The 14112-nt window shown below is 41.4% G+C and overlaps 1 protein-coding gene across 3 annotated transcripts in view; it reads right to left on the minus strand.

The window, feature by feature from the left end:
* Positions 1–9266: 9266 nt before the first annotated feature.
* LOC123505209 overlaps positions 9267–14112 on the minus strand; it is a 42488-nt gene continuing 37642 nt past the window's right edge. For 2 of the 3 annotated variants that reach the window (XM_045256384.1, XM_045256383.1), the window contains 2 exons: positions 13859–13973; positions 9267–9331 (listed from right to left, as the gene is read on the minus strand). In XM_045256384.1, coding sequence (XP_045112319.1) covers positions 13884–13973 — 90 coding nt within the window. In that variant the 3' untranslated portion in view covers positions 9267–9331; positions 13859–13883. Of the gene's footprint in view, positions 9332–13756; positions 14087–14112 lie in introns of those variants that run through there. The other variant, XM_045256381.1, reaches the window with a different exon arrangement.

Below are 14112 nucleotides of genomic sequence, written 5' to 3' on the forward strand. Positions count from 1 at the left end.
CCTGCGGCAAAAGGTCAGAGGTCACACAGGTCACAATGGGATAGTAATAATAGTAATAGTAGTAGAATGCCAGGAAGAGGGAGGGAGGGAGGAGGAGGAGGAGGAGGAGGAAGGAAGGAAGGAAGGAAGGAAGGAAGGAAGGAAGGAAGGAAGGAAGGAAGGAAGGAAGGAAGGAAGGAAGGAAGGAAGGAAGGAAGGAAGGAAGGAAGGAAGGAAGGAAGGAAGGAAGGAAGGAAGGAAGGAAGGAAGGAAGGAAGGAAGGAAGGAAGGAAGGAAGGAAGGAAGGAAGGAAGGAAGGAAGGAGGAAGGAAGGAAGGAAGGAAGGAAGGAAGGAAGGAAGGAAGGAAGGAAGGAAGGAAGGAAGGAAGGAAGGAAGGAAGGAAGGAAAGAAGGAAGGAAGGAAGGAAGGAAGGAGAGAGAGAGAGAGAGAGAGAGAGAGAGAGAGAGAGAGAGAGAGAGAGAGAGAGAGAGAGAGAGAGAGAGAGCGCTTAGTGATTGAGTGTGCGGAGGCCATAGGTTCAGTGTTATTGAAGCAGTGGGTAAGTGAAGTGCTTGACAGTGACACATAGAAAATAAGTGAATAAGTGAAGTGATAATACAAGATACATAGGTAGTGACATAAGTGATACATTGCAGGAGTAATTATCACTAAATCAATAAGAACACTAGCAGTCAAATAGTTGGTGGGCTTTGAGATAGGATATACTCAAAATACCTCCTTTAGCCTGTTAAAACACAATGAAATGTATTACCTAAATGCTGAGTAGTAATACAGGAAAAAAGAGAGATTTATGTAGGAAAACCTTATAAAATGGCATATCTATCATGAACCCCTTTGCCAGCGACTCTGCCACTGCCGCATTGCACAATCCCCACCCACCATTTTGTCTCGCCATGATGACGTCATTAGCTATGATGGATTGTAGAATACTGACCCTGCATTATTAACTGGAGAAACACTCACGAAAACCCCACCAGTCATCTCTATGGCCTTGAAAAACAGTCTTGGTGAGAGAATAAAGTGTTTTAATGCTTTAAAACAGTCATGGTAAAGGAATAAAGCATTTTTAAGTGTTTTTATGGTCTAGAGCAGTGGTTCCCAAAAAGGGAAAATTTTCCCCTGGGAGGAAATTTGAAACTACCATGGGTGAAATAATTACACTACCTAGGTACAAACTAAAAAAATCTTGAAGTCAAATCAAAAGTCCTTTTATTTGTTAGTAACCGCTCTTTATGGCTATGGTTTGTTGTTACTAACTGCTCTCTATCCACTTTACTCTGTAACTACATGTATAAGTTTATCAGTATATTTGTACATTTGAAAAATAAATTAGTAAATAGTCTCAATGTGTTTTAACTGCTCTTTCTCTCATACACATGAAGGGGGAAATCTGGATGGTTGAACTGGATGCAGGGGGAAAAGACAGACAAAAGTTTGGGAACCACTGGTCTAGAGGTACAGTGACAAGATTTCTGCATTATAAACTGAAGAAACACTTGAAAACCCTGCCAGTCATCTCTGTGGCCTTGGAAAACAGTCTTGGTGAGAGAATAAAGCATTTTTAAGGATGTTTTACAGTTCTAGAGGCAGAGTGACAAGATTTTTGCATTAATAACTGGAGAAACACTCATGAAAACCTGCCAGTCATCTCTGTGGCCTTGGAAAAAAGTCTTGGTGAGGGAATAAAGTGTTTTTAATGCTTCAAAATAGTAGTGGTGAAAGAAAAAAGCATTTTTAAGAGTGTTTTTATGGTCTAAAGGTAGAGACAAGATTTCTGCATTTATAAACTGGAGAAACACTCTTGAAAACCCTGCCAGTCATCTCTGGTGTAAACTCAAACAAAGCCTTAGGAAACAGTGAAGTGAGCCCCAGAAGTGTTTAAGAATACCAGCTATACTCTCCCACACTGAAAAACACACACACACACACACACACACACACACACACACAAACACACTCAATGAGTATCTGATCCTGAGAGAAGAATATGCCAGTCGAAGCACAAGATCACACAGATAGAAGCTGAGGAAGGGAAGATGTGCAAGATATATCAAAACGTATAGTTTCCCACAAAGATGTATTGAGATGTGGAACAGTTTGAATGAAGGAAAAGTGTCTGCAACAAGTGTGCATACTTTTAAAGTAAGATTGGATAAGTGTAGATATGGAGATGGGGCCACACGAGCATAAAGCCCAGGTCCTGTAAAACTACAACTAGGTAAATACACACACCAATATATTCCAGCAGTTAAGGATTTAGATGGGTTTGTTTCCTTTGGTGTACATGTTTGATGGGTTGGATAGTTAGAGTATTAGTATTAATGTAGTGTATTGTTTGACTCTCTGTGCTTCTTGTATTCAATAATTGTTCATTACAGTAAAACAAACAATACAGGATTTATTGTGTTCCTCCAGACACCCACAGCCTCCCTGTCATCCACGGCCTTTCCCAGTCACCTACAGCCTCTCCCAGTCATCAGTCAGTTACCCACAGCCTCTCTCAGTCATCTGTCATTTACCCACAGCCTCTCCCAGTCACCCATAACCTCTCCCAGTCACCCACAGCCTCTCCCAGTTACCCATAGCCTCTACCAGTCACCCACAGCCTCTCCCAGTCAACCCAACAGCCTCTCCCAGTCACTCAGAGCCTATCTCAGTCACCCACAGCCTCTCCCAATCACCTTTCAGTCACCTGCCAGTCATCCACAGCCTCATCCAGTCACCTGTCAGTCACTCCACAGCCTCACAGCTCTCCCAGTCACCTATCAGTCACCCACAACCTCTCCTAGTCACCTATCAGTCACCCGTAGCCTCTCCCAGTCACCTATCAGTCACCTGCAGCCTCTCCTAGTCACCTATCAGTCACCCACAGCCTCTCCCAGTCACATATCAGTCACCCACAGCCTCTCCCAGTCACATATCAGTCACCCATGGCCTCTCCCAGTCACCTATCAGTCACCCGCAGCCTCTCCCAGTCACCTATCAGTCACCCACAGGCTCTCCCAGTCACATATCAGTCACCCGCAGCCTCTCCCAGTCACATATCAGTCACCCGCAGCCTCTCCCAGTCACCTACCAGTCATCCGCAGCCTTTCTCAGTCACACATCAGTCACCCGCAGCCTCTCTCAGTCACATATCAGTCACCCGTAACCTCTCCCAGTCACATATCAGTCACCTATCAGTCACCCGCAGCCTCTCCCAGTCACCTATCAGTCACCCGCAACCTCTTCCAGTCACCTATCAGTCACCCGCAACCTCTCCCAGTCACATATCAGTCATCCACAGCCTCTCTCAGTCACCCGCAGCCTCTCCCAGTCACATATCAGTCACCTGCAGCCTCTCCCAGTCACATATCAGTCACCCACAGCCTCTCCCAGTCACCTATCAGTCACCTGCAGCCTCTCCCAGTCACATATCAGTCACCTGCAGCCTCTCCCAGTCACCTATCAGTCACTTGCAACCTTTCCTAGTCACCTACAGCCTCTCCCAGTCACACACAGCCTCTCCCAGTCACCCATAGCCTCTCCCAGTCACCCATAGCCTCTCCTAGCCACACACAGCCTCTCCAGTCAGGCTTGCCACCCAAGGTAACACTATCATTAACCCATTCAGTACTGTGATGCACTTCCATATTCATTTTGGTGACTATTTGGTGACTTTATACAGCTTCACAAACTTATGTGAGGGTTAAAATAGTGAAGACTGGCCATTAAATTTCTCACCTCCATAAATCCTTCCTAATGTTAATAAAGTCCTCTAATCACAACCAAAACTCAAGGTAAAAATGCATCCCAGTACTGAAGGGGTTAATAATTTTGTAACAAATGATCAAAATGCCCTCAGAGACACAGAAACTGGACCACAATTCAGTTCTAGCAATTACCGCACCTTATCTACTCACCATAAACTTTGACAAAGGTAAAGTGAACAACAGTAAACAAAAAGTGATGATCTATGGGCGTGCTAACTATGAGAGAGAGAGACTTGGCATGCAGCTCGTAGCCATCAACCCCTTCAGTACCAGGACATATTCATTTTGTGTTTGGGGATTTTATGCAGCTTCAGAAAATCATGTGGGGCATTAAAATACTGAGGACTGTGGCCATTAATCTTGTGACCTCCATAGACACTTGCTAATCTCAATACAATGGTGTAATCATAGCCAAACTGTCTTAAAATGCCCCTCAAAACATGCCAAATTGTGGTAAAACGCCCTCAAGACATGCCAAATTTTCTTAAAATGTCTTCAAAGCCTGCCAAACTGTCTTAAAATACCCTCAAAACATGCCAAATTATCTTAATATGCCCTCAAAACATGCCAAACTCTCCTAATATGCTCTCAAAACATGTCAAACTGTCTTAAATTGTCCTTAAAACATGTCACTGTCTTAAAATGCCTTCATAATATGCCAAACTCCCTTAAAATGCACTGAAAACATAAACTGTCTTAAAATGTCTTTAAAACCTGCCAAACTTTCTTAAAAACATGCCGGATTGTCTTAAATTGTCCTTAAAACATGCTAAGCTATCTTAAAATGCTCTCAAAAGATACAAACTGTCTTAAAATGCCCTAAAAAAAATCCCAAACTATCTTAAAATGCCCTCAAAATATGCCAAACTATTTCAAAATGCCCTCAAAACATAAGGAGGGAAGGAAGGAGGGAGGAGGAGGAGGAGGAGAGGAGGGAGGAGGAGGGAGGGAGGAGGAGGAGGAAGGAAGGAAGGAAGGAAGGAAGGAAGGAAGGAAGGAAGGAAGGAAGGAAGGAAGGAATGGAGAGAGAGAGAGAGAGAGAGAGAGAGAGAGAGAGAGAGAGAGAGAGAGAGAGAGAGAGAGAGAGAGAGAGAGAGAGAGAGAGAGAGAGAGAGAGAGAGAGAAATTTAACCTTTTAACATGACAATATATCTATTTTACCTATTTTTTCTCTTGATTCCTTCCTTCTTTTCTTCCTCTTCTCATCTTCCTCTACCTCTTCCTCCTCTTCCTCTTCCCTCGATCTGTTTCTCCACATCTTAACACAATCTGAAATAAATCAAACTGGATTAATATCAGAGAGAGAGAGAGAGAGAGAGAGAGAGAGAGAGAGAGAGAGAGAGAGAGAGAGAGAGAGAGAGAGAGAGAGAGAGAGAGAGAGAGAGAGAGAGAGAGAGAGAGAGAATCACGTCTGACAAAGGTGACATTGCACAGGTGTGACAGTTAATAAGTTGGCCATGCAAACGAGTACACTGACAAGTATTCTGCGTACAGTACCTGAAGGGAACCCAAGTACACCACCATCACCACCACCACCACCACCACCACGTCACCACCTCTTGAACCCCTTCAGTACTGGAACACATTTCTACCTTGAGATTTGTGTACCATTGGACCATCTTATTGACACCACCACCACCACCACCACTATTTTGACCCCTTCAGTACTGGGACACATTTTTACCTCGAGTTTTGTGTACCATTAGACCCTTTTATTGACACCACCATCAACACAACCATTATTCTAACCTCTTCAACACTGGGACACATTTTTAACATGAGATTTGTGTACCATTAGACCATTTTATTGACACCACCACCACTATTTTAACCCCTTCAGTACTTTGTGTACCATTAGACCATTTTATTGACATTAAGAAAGGCCTCTAGAGGTTACAAGATTAATGCCATGGCCACAGTCTTCATTATTTTAACCCCTCCAGTACTGGGACACATTTTTGCCTTGAGTTTTGTGTAGCATGAGATCATTTTATTGACATTAGCAAGGGCAAGGGTGTGGTGTGCTGCCAGGTAAACCCTGGAACTCAATGCCAACCTGTGTCTGTATTTCTCTCTCTCTCTCTCTCTCTCAAGTGTGTCAAAATCATTCAAATTTTGAAAGTTTGAGAGAGAGAGAGAGAGAGAGAGAGAGAGAGAGAGAGAGAGAGAGAGAGAGAGAGAGAGAGAGAGAGAGAGAGAGAGAGAGAGAGAGAGAGAGAGAGAGAGAGAGAGAGAGAGATGGGATGTCTATACTATGGCAGTGCCTTTAACCTGCCCTAACATTCACCAAGATAATTTTCTAACCTAACAACAGTAATACTTAGGTTAGTGTACTGCTATGACACACACACACACACACGGCCCGGTAGCTCAGTGGTTAGAGCGCTGGCTTCACAAGCCAGAGGACCGGGGTTCGATTCCCCGGCCGGGTTGAGATATTTGGGTGTGTCTCCTTTCACGTGTAGCCTCTGTTCACCTAGCAGTGAGTAGGTACGGGATGTAAATCGAGAAGTTGTGACCTTGTCGTCCCGGTGTGTGGTGTGTGCCTGGTCTCAGGCCTATCCGAAGATCGGAAATAATGAGCTCTGAGCTCGTTCCGTCTCGTCAGAGACTGCAGCAGATCAAACAGTGAATCACACACACACAGACACACAGACACACAGACACACACACACACACACACACACTCATGTAGAACTGGAAAAAGTAAAACGGCAAAAGGATTTAGGAGTGACGATGAAAGAAAACAATCAACCAGTAAGCCATATTGATAGAATTTTCAGAGAGACATACAATTTACTAAGGAATATTGGAATAGCATTTCACTACATGGACAAAGAAAAGATGAAGAAATTGATAAGTACTATAATAAGACCCAGATTGGAATATGCAGGAGTAGTGTGGACCCCTCATAAAAAGAAACACATAAGGAAGTTGGAGAGACTACAAAAATGGTTACAAGAATGGTTCCAGAATTTGAAGGGATGACATGAGGAGAGACTAAAGGCTATGGATCTACCAACCCTGGAACAGAGAAGGGAGAGAGGGGGATCTCATACAAGTTTATAAATTGATAAACGGAATGGACCAAGTGGACAATGAGTATCTGATCCTGAGAAGAATATGCCAGTCGAAGCACAAGATCGCATAGTAAGAAGCTGAGGAAGGGAAGATGTGTAAGAGATATTAAAAAGTATAGTTTCCCACAAAGATGTATTGAGACGTGGAACAGTTTGAATGAAGAAGTAGTGTCTGCAACAAGTGTGCATACTTTTAAAGTAAGATTGGATAAGTGTAGATATGAAGACGGGGCCACACGAGCATAAAGCCCAGGCTCTAAAATTACAACTAGATACGGGGTTCTCAACCTGGGGTATGCATACCCCCCGGGGTATGTGAGAGGAATTTTGAGGGTACGTGGCAGGTTTCTCAAAATGCTTCAGTTTTGAATAGCAGCAAATTTGTTTGTAGTATACAATGTGTCCTTCACTAGAACGAGGACACGTTAACAACGTTAACAAGGAAACTCTTGGAGTTATGTCACTTGAGAGAAAGCTCTCTTGGATTATAGTTGCCACACAACCTTGCAAACATATAATATTTGTTCTGATTTATTATCTTAAATGTTATTCACACATACAGTGACTTATTTATCACTGTTACTAGTTACAAGTTGCAACTAGCTGCAAGCAACACTACTTCACTGCCATAATGATCAAAAATTGTCTGATATAGTTCCTTTTTGTAAATGCATTGCATGTTAGTCACATATAGTGTCTCCCTGTGAGGTACCAGTTCCTATCGACACTACTTCATAGAAACATACTAATATTAATTAAAAATTGTGTCTGCTCCATATATATAACACAATTTAAACTTAATAAACTAAGTCAATAAACCATGCATTTATTGTTACCCTTCCTGACGCCGCATTGTGGGTAATGGGTACGTGATCAATACTGAAAGACTTCGAGGGGCACATAACAATAAAAAGGTTGAGAACCCCTGAAAAGGTAAACACACACACACACAGACAGTTCTTCCCCCACGCACGCACATGAACGCACGCATTCGATGCAGACTCTTTCTCACACACAAACACACACACACACACAAAAAAAAAAAAAAAAAAAAAAAAAAAACACGCAAGTAGGCATGCTTATGCACCCACGCACGGATGCACGCATACACACACATTCACTCATACAAAAACACGCATGCACGCATGCACAGCTAGGCACGCATTTTCACACACACACACACACACTGAGAGATATAAAAAAATATAGTTTCCCGCAGAGATGTATTGAGACGTGGAACAGTTTAGATGAAGTAGTAGTGTCTGCAACGAGTGTGCACACTTTTAAAGTAAGATTGGATAAGTGTAGATATGGAGACGGGGCCACACGAGCATAAAGCCCAGGCCCTGTAAAACTACAACTAGGTAAATACACACACACACACACACACACAACACATACACACGCATATTGATAGAATTTTCAGAGAGACATAATTTGCTAAGGAATATTGGATTAGCATTTCACAGGGCCGCCGTGGTACGGTGGAACCCTGCGTGCTTTGGGGTCCGAGGGGTCTCCAAGTGCACGGGTTCAAATCCTGTCCACGTTCCGAGTGTAGGTTGGGCTTCCTCACTCTAGGCAATGGTTTCCTCGCAGGTTGGCTTTGAGATAGGAGGTACCACAAAAAGTATCCCCTTTAGCACAGAAATTTCCATGAAAAGCCCACATGACAGAAATAAAAAAAAAAAAAATTGATAAGTACCATAATAAGACCCGGATTGGAATATGCAGGGGTAGTGTGGACCCCTCATAAAAAGAAACACATAAGGAAATTGGAGACTACAAAAAAAGGCTACAAGGATGGTTCCAGAATTTGAAGGGATGACATATGAGGAGAGACTAAAGGCTATGGATCTACCAACCCTGGAGCAGAGAAGGGAGAGAGGGGATCTGATACAAGTTTATAAACTGATTAATGGAATAAATCAAGTGGATAATGAGAAACTGATCCTGAGAGAAGAATATGACATTCAAAGCACAAGATCACATAGTAAAAAACGGAGGAAGGGAAGATGTCTGAGAGATGTTAAAAAATATAGTTTCCCGCAAAGATGTGTTGAGACTTGGAGCAGTGTGAGTGAGAAAGTGGTGTCAGCAAAGAGTGTGCATAGCTTAAAAGAAAAATTTGATAAGTGTAGATATGGAGACGGGGCCACACCAGCGTAAAGCCCAGGCCCTGTAAAACTACAACTAGCTAAATACAACTAGGTAAACACACACACACACACACACACACACACACACACACACACACACACACACTCTATGGAGAGACTCTGGAGCTAATGGTACCCCTTGAGTACCATAATGAGTTTACATATTACCGTATGAGAGAGAGAGAGAGAGAGAGATTTAACTTTATAAAATGACAATATTTATTCTTATCTTACCTTTCCTTTTTTCTCTTCATTCATTCTTTCTTCTTCTTCTTGTCTTCCTGTACCTCTTCCTCCTCCTCTTTGACTGGTCTCTCTTTCTCCATATCTTGACACAATCTGAAATAAATAAAGCTGTATTAGTTAGTACACCCAAACTTCACCCATACACCAATAATATACTGCTACACCTAGCCTATATCCACCAATCCATACAATTGTAAAGTTAATGACAAAAAAACAAATTTGTCATGTTTCTCTCACTTCCAAATTAGACCAAAGAAAATATTAAAAATTATGGTACTTTTGTCTGTATTTTTCTCTATCTAAGGTCAGTTACCTACCCATACATAGATAATACACCCATACCAATGCTGGCTGCCATGTACCGGCTCCTATGTACCACTGCTTTGCCTTCTATGTACCATTGGTGGGCTGCGATGTACCAGATACACTAAGATTAAGTCTCTCTCTCTCTCTCTCTCACATATGTATACAGTAAGTCCTCATTATACGGTACATATGCGTTCCTGAAAACCTTACCGCAAATTGAAATTACTGTACAGTATACCGAACCCTTACAACATAATAATAGGGAATGTGTTCCAGTACGTCCAAAGTCACCCCTACACACGGGAAAAGTCATAGAAAAAAATGTTAAGTACTGCTTTCTCTCTCTCTCTCTCTCTCTCTCTCTGTCAAACCCATAAAATATTGATGTGCTATTACAAAAAGACTTTCTCTCTCTGTCAAACCCATAAAATATTGATGTGCTATTACAAAAAGACTTTCTCTCTCTCTCTCTCTCTAAAACTAGCCAGCCGTCCTGCAGTCCTCCAGCGGTCCAGCAGTAGCTTCGGTTTGAAAATGCAGTAGCCCCCACGACAGCCACGCCACATTTTTTTTTTTTTTTAAATAGTGGGGGTGAAGAAAACATCTTATTTCACCGATTTCTCCGTCGCACACACCCCAACACGCCACCCACGCCGCCCAAAGCACGGCAAAGAGCGCCACTTACCATGAAAGCAGAAAGAGACGCCGCCCCCACAAGGTAATGACGTCTGAGTGAAGGGAAAGGAACAGCTGATCGCCGCTCTGCCAGTCTGCCTTCCTCTCGGGCCTCGGCTCTCAGCGCGCCATTAGAGTTAGGGACAACGGGACTTTTGTTTTTATTTTAGTTTTTCTTACTTTTGTTTGTTTACACATTTTGTCATTGTCGAATTGTTCGTTTTATATTTTTATTTGTTTTATATTAGTTTTATTGGTAAAAGTACAAAGAGAGAAGGTGCCATTGTTTACTTTTCTGAAATATCATAGTCTGCCTTTGAGACACCTAGTTTTTGTCTGTAGCCGCGGGAGATGCAAATACTCGCTGCACAACAAGATACAATTTAATACCTGCAGCTTTGACAAATAACCAAAGCTGGACACGATGACGAAAACAAAGATGTCACAATAACAAAAAAATCGATATGTAATATTTCTATAAGTACAGCATCTCATTAGTAATAGATTATTATCATAGACATTTATAGTACTATAGACACGTATTCGCTTCAAATACACACCTGCTACTGGGTAACTGGTTGAAGGCTTGAAGCGCCAGTAGTGGTTTGGTAATGGTGATGGTGGTAACAGTGGTGGTGGGCTGTACTGTACAGTCTTGCTACATATACACACACATACACACACTTATATATCTCAAACACTCCCAAACACCTCCAAAACCTATCTAAATATACCCAAACACACACACAAGTGCAATGTTGCCATATTCCCGGCAGTGTTTAGCAGCAAGAAGCAGGCACAATGGGGAGCAGTGCAAACCTTCACCACTCCATGCACACTGCCTCAAGATAACTTATTTAAGGTACTTTTAAGGTCATTCAGTTAGTTGTAGGTGTCCTTTACATGTGAGAGTGAAAACAGTGCGCAGTTATTGAAAAGGTGATAGATATAACGAGCAGTTATGAAGCAAGTCATTATCACCAGCTTTTATTTTGTTTTCTTTTCACTTACCGTAAGCCAAGCATGTCCCAGAATGCAACCACTACTCTACCATTTCATATTCCATAGTCATATATTTCCAATATGGCGTAATTTTGTTGTGGTGACATGATAAAGGCAACATATGGAGCCCGCCACGGCTGTTACCCCCTTCTCATTCCCGGATGTTGCCTCCTGGTCCCCTGGCCCCACCCCGACACCCAAGCACTGACCCTGTCCCACCAACGGCAGCCTGCGGGGTCAAACTACTTTTTTTCATATTATTTGCTAACGCTAATATTACGCTTCCATGGTGTTTTTATGCTTTCTATAAATATTTCGTTGTGTTTGAAGCGTGTTCCGCGCCTGTGTTGGGTCAACATGTGACGTTTAGTGGTGTTTTATAGCTTAAATATGAATTGCCATAACGGTAAAAATTTTCCATATTCAATTTGAGTTTTTTTATTTGAAGGTATAAGTGGGCCTTTATAATATCAGAGAATCGCCTGCCCTCTTTTAAGTGTGAAAACAATCTATTGAGTAAAATATGTGGACTTTGAAATGGTGTTTGGTGCTGTTGTAAAAAGCTCTCATTTTTCTTTATTTTATTTGCTCACGTTTCTGTTTCTCAGTCTAATTCGCTGTAGAATGCCCTAAAATATAGCTCAGACTCCCTGAAATGTGATAAAATACTCACCAAGTGAAAATGGCTTGACTTTACAGGACGTTTTAAGAGATTTATGGGTTAAAATGTTTTTGTACTTTTAACGTACTTAATTTAGACATTTTTCAAAAACTAGTTAAGCTGGAGATATTTTGATATTTTGAAAATTAGTTTAAGTATTTATCATGTCATAAAATAACAAGCATATGGCCGTGGCTTCGTTTTTTCTAAAAGTCATTTTTAAAATCAAATTATTTACGTAATTTAGCCGAGTCACTCCCGCTCCCGTTCTCTGTGATGACCACAGCCCAGCTGGTGACTCATCATAGCCTCAGGCTGGCGCCGCTTTTCCAAATCTGCTGTTCATCAATATTTTGCCTAATATCTAGTGATTTCTACGTGTTTTCGTGTGTTTCTGGGTTCAGGTGTGTAGATAACAGTAGCAGGAAGAGGAAGAAAGGAAAAATAAGGAGGATAAGGAGTAAGGAAGGGGAAAGGGAGGAGGAAGAGGAGCAGTCAAGCCACAATACTTAAGTCACCCTTAACATAACATAACATAACATAAATAATAGGATAGGAAAGGGCCATCAGGGCCCATCTAGGTTATCCTGTATCAGTCGCACAGCGACCTCGTCATCAGTACTTAAAGATACACTTACAAGTATTACACAATACATTATATACTAATTCTAAATATTTGGCCCATTAACAGGGGTAAGTCCTGCAGCGAATTCCTCTACAATCTGTGATCCCCATACATGGGGATCATGTCTTGTTTAACTATAGTAAATTTCTTATAAAAACTATCATGCAGTGCTATACATAATTATAAATCTAATAAATTTAAGTGCTTATCTAATCTGTTTTTAAACATTGTCAAACTAGTGCTATTTAGAACCCTTCTCTGGCAATGCATTCCAGAAGTCTACCACCCTATGACTAAAGAAATATTTTCTTATATCTAACCTGCAGCCTTGCTTTCTAATCTTCCTGCCATGATTTCTAGTCCTACTTCCCTCCTCTAAGGTCAAGAAAGATCTCACATCTATGTAGTTTGTATCTGAGAACATTTTAAATAATTCTATTATATCCCCTCTTATACATCTCCTCTCAAATAAAAACATGTTTAATTCATTTAATCTATCTTTATACTCCAGGCGCTTTAATGCGGGTATCATCCTAGTTGCTCTTCTCTTCCTCAATATTTTGTCTAATGTCTAACATTTTGATGTGTTTCTAGGCTAAGACGTATAGTTGGAAGCAATACAAGAAATAAGAAGGAGAAACAAAGGAGGAGAATGATGAAGAAATGAGAAATAGAGGCGGAATAAGAAAAGGAACCAAGGTGTAACATTTAGGTAAGTGTCCCTTTTAATCCTAACGTTCTTTATATATGTGTGTGTTGCAGTGCTTCCTTATGTCTAGTGAAGGTGTTACAGTGTTGAATGGAATGGGAGGTGAGGTTGAAATAGCTGTTTATTGAGGGATAAGTGTGAGGGGAATAGATTAAGGTATTAATTGCAATGGCGGAAGGCGAGGAGAAAGAGGTATGTAAAGGAAATAGAAAAAAAAGAAATAGGAGGGAAACATGAAAATAAGAATAAAGAGAGGAATAACAGAAAGACAAACAAACAAGGAGTCTAGAGAAATGGCGGGAGGTGAGGAGTGGAGGATGAAAGGGGTAAAAGTTCAAGGGCGTGGAAATCAAGGAAATAGGAAGGGAAATGAAGAACACATGAAATAAAAAAAATAAATAAATAAATAGATAAATAAAAATAAATAAATAAATAAAAAGAATACAAATATAAGAAAATAAGAGAAAATATAAGTGAAATGTGGAGAGAAACATTAGGGAAAAAATAATAAAACCAGGAAAACAGGAATAAAAAAATGGGAATGCAGAAATATAATGAACGAAACAAGATTACAAAAGAATGAAGGAAAGAAATAAAAAAAAATGCAAATTGAATAAAACAAACAAACACCAATCTACACACCTGAGGTTCCTGAAGCCAAGTCTGGTCAAGGCAGGGTCAAGGGTGAGTGTGGCTGACCTGACCAGGGCTGAGACGTGCTGCTGCCTCTCTTCGGGTCCCAGGTCCCAGTGGCGGTCTGTGTAGGGGTCACACTTTGAGTCACACCTGAAGTGGGGTCACACATAAGGTTCTCTTTAGTGACCCTACATCGTGAATTTCCACCTTCTGTCCCTCCACCGGTTCGCATACCTGTAGAGGGAAGGAGAGGAAGATAT

The sequence above is a fragment of the Portunus trituberculatus genome, chromosome 17, assembly GCF_017591435.1.
Source record: "Portunus trituberculatus isolate SZX2019 chromosome 17, ASM1759143v1, whole genome shotgun sequence".
NCBI classification, from domain to species: Eukaryota; Metazoa; Arthropoda; class Malacostraca; order Decapoda; family Portunidae; genus Portunus; species Portunus trituberculatus.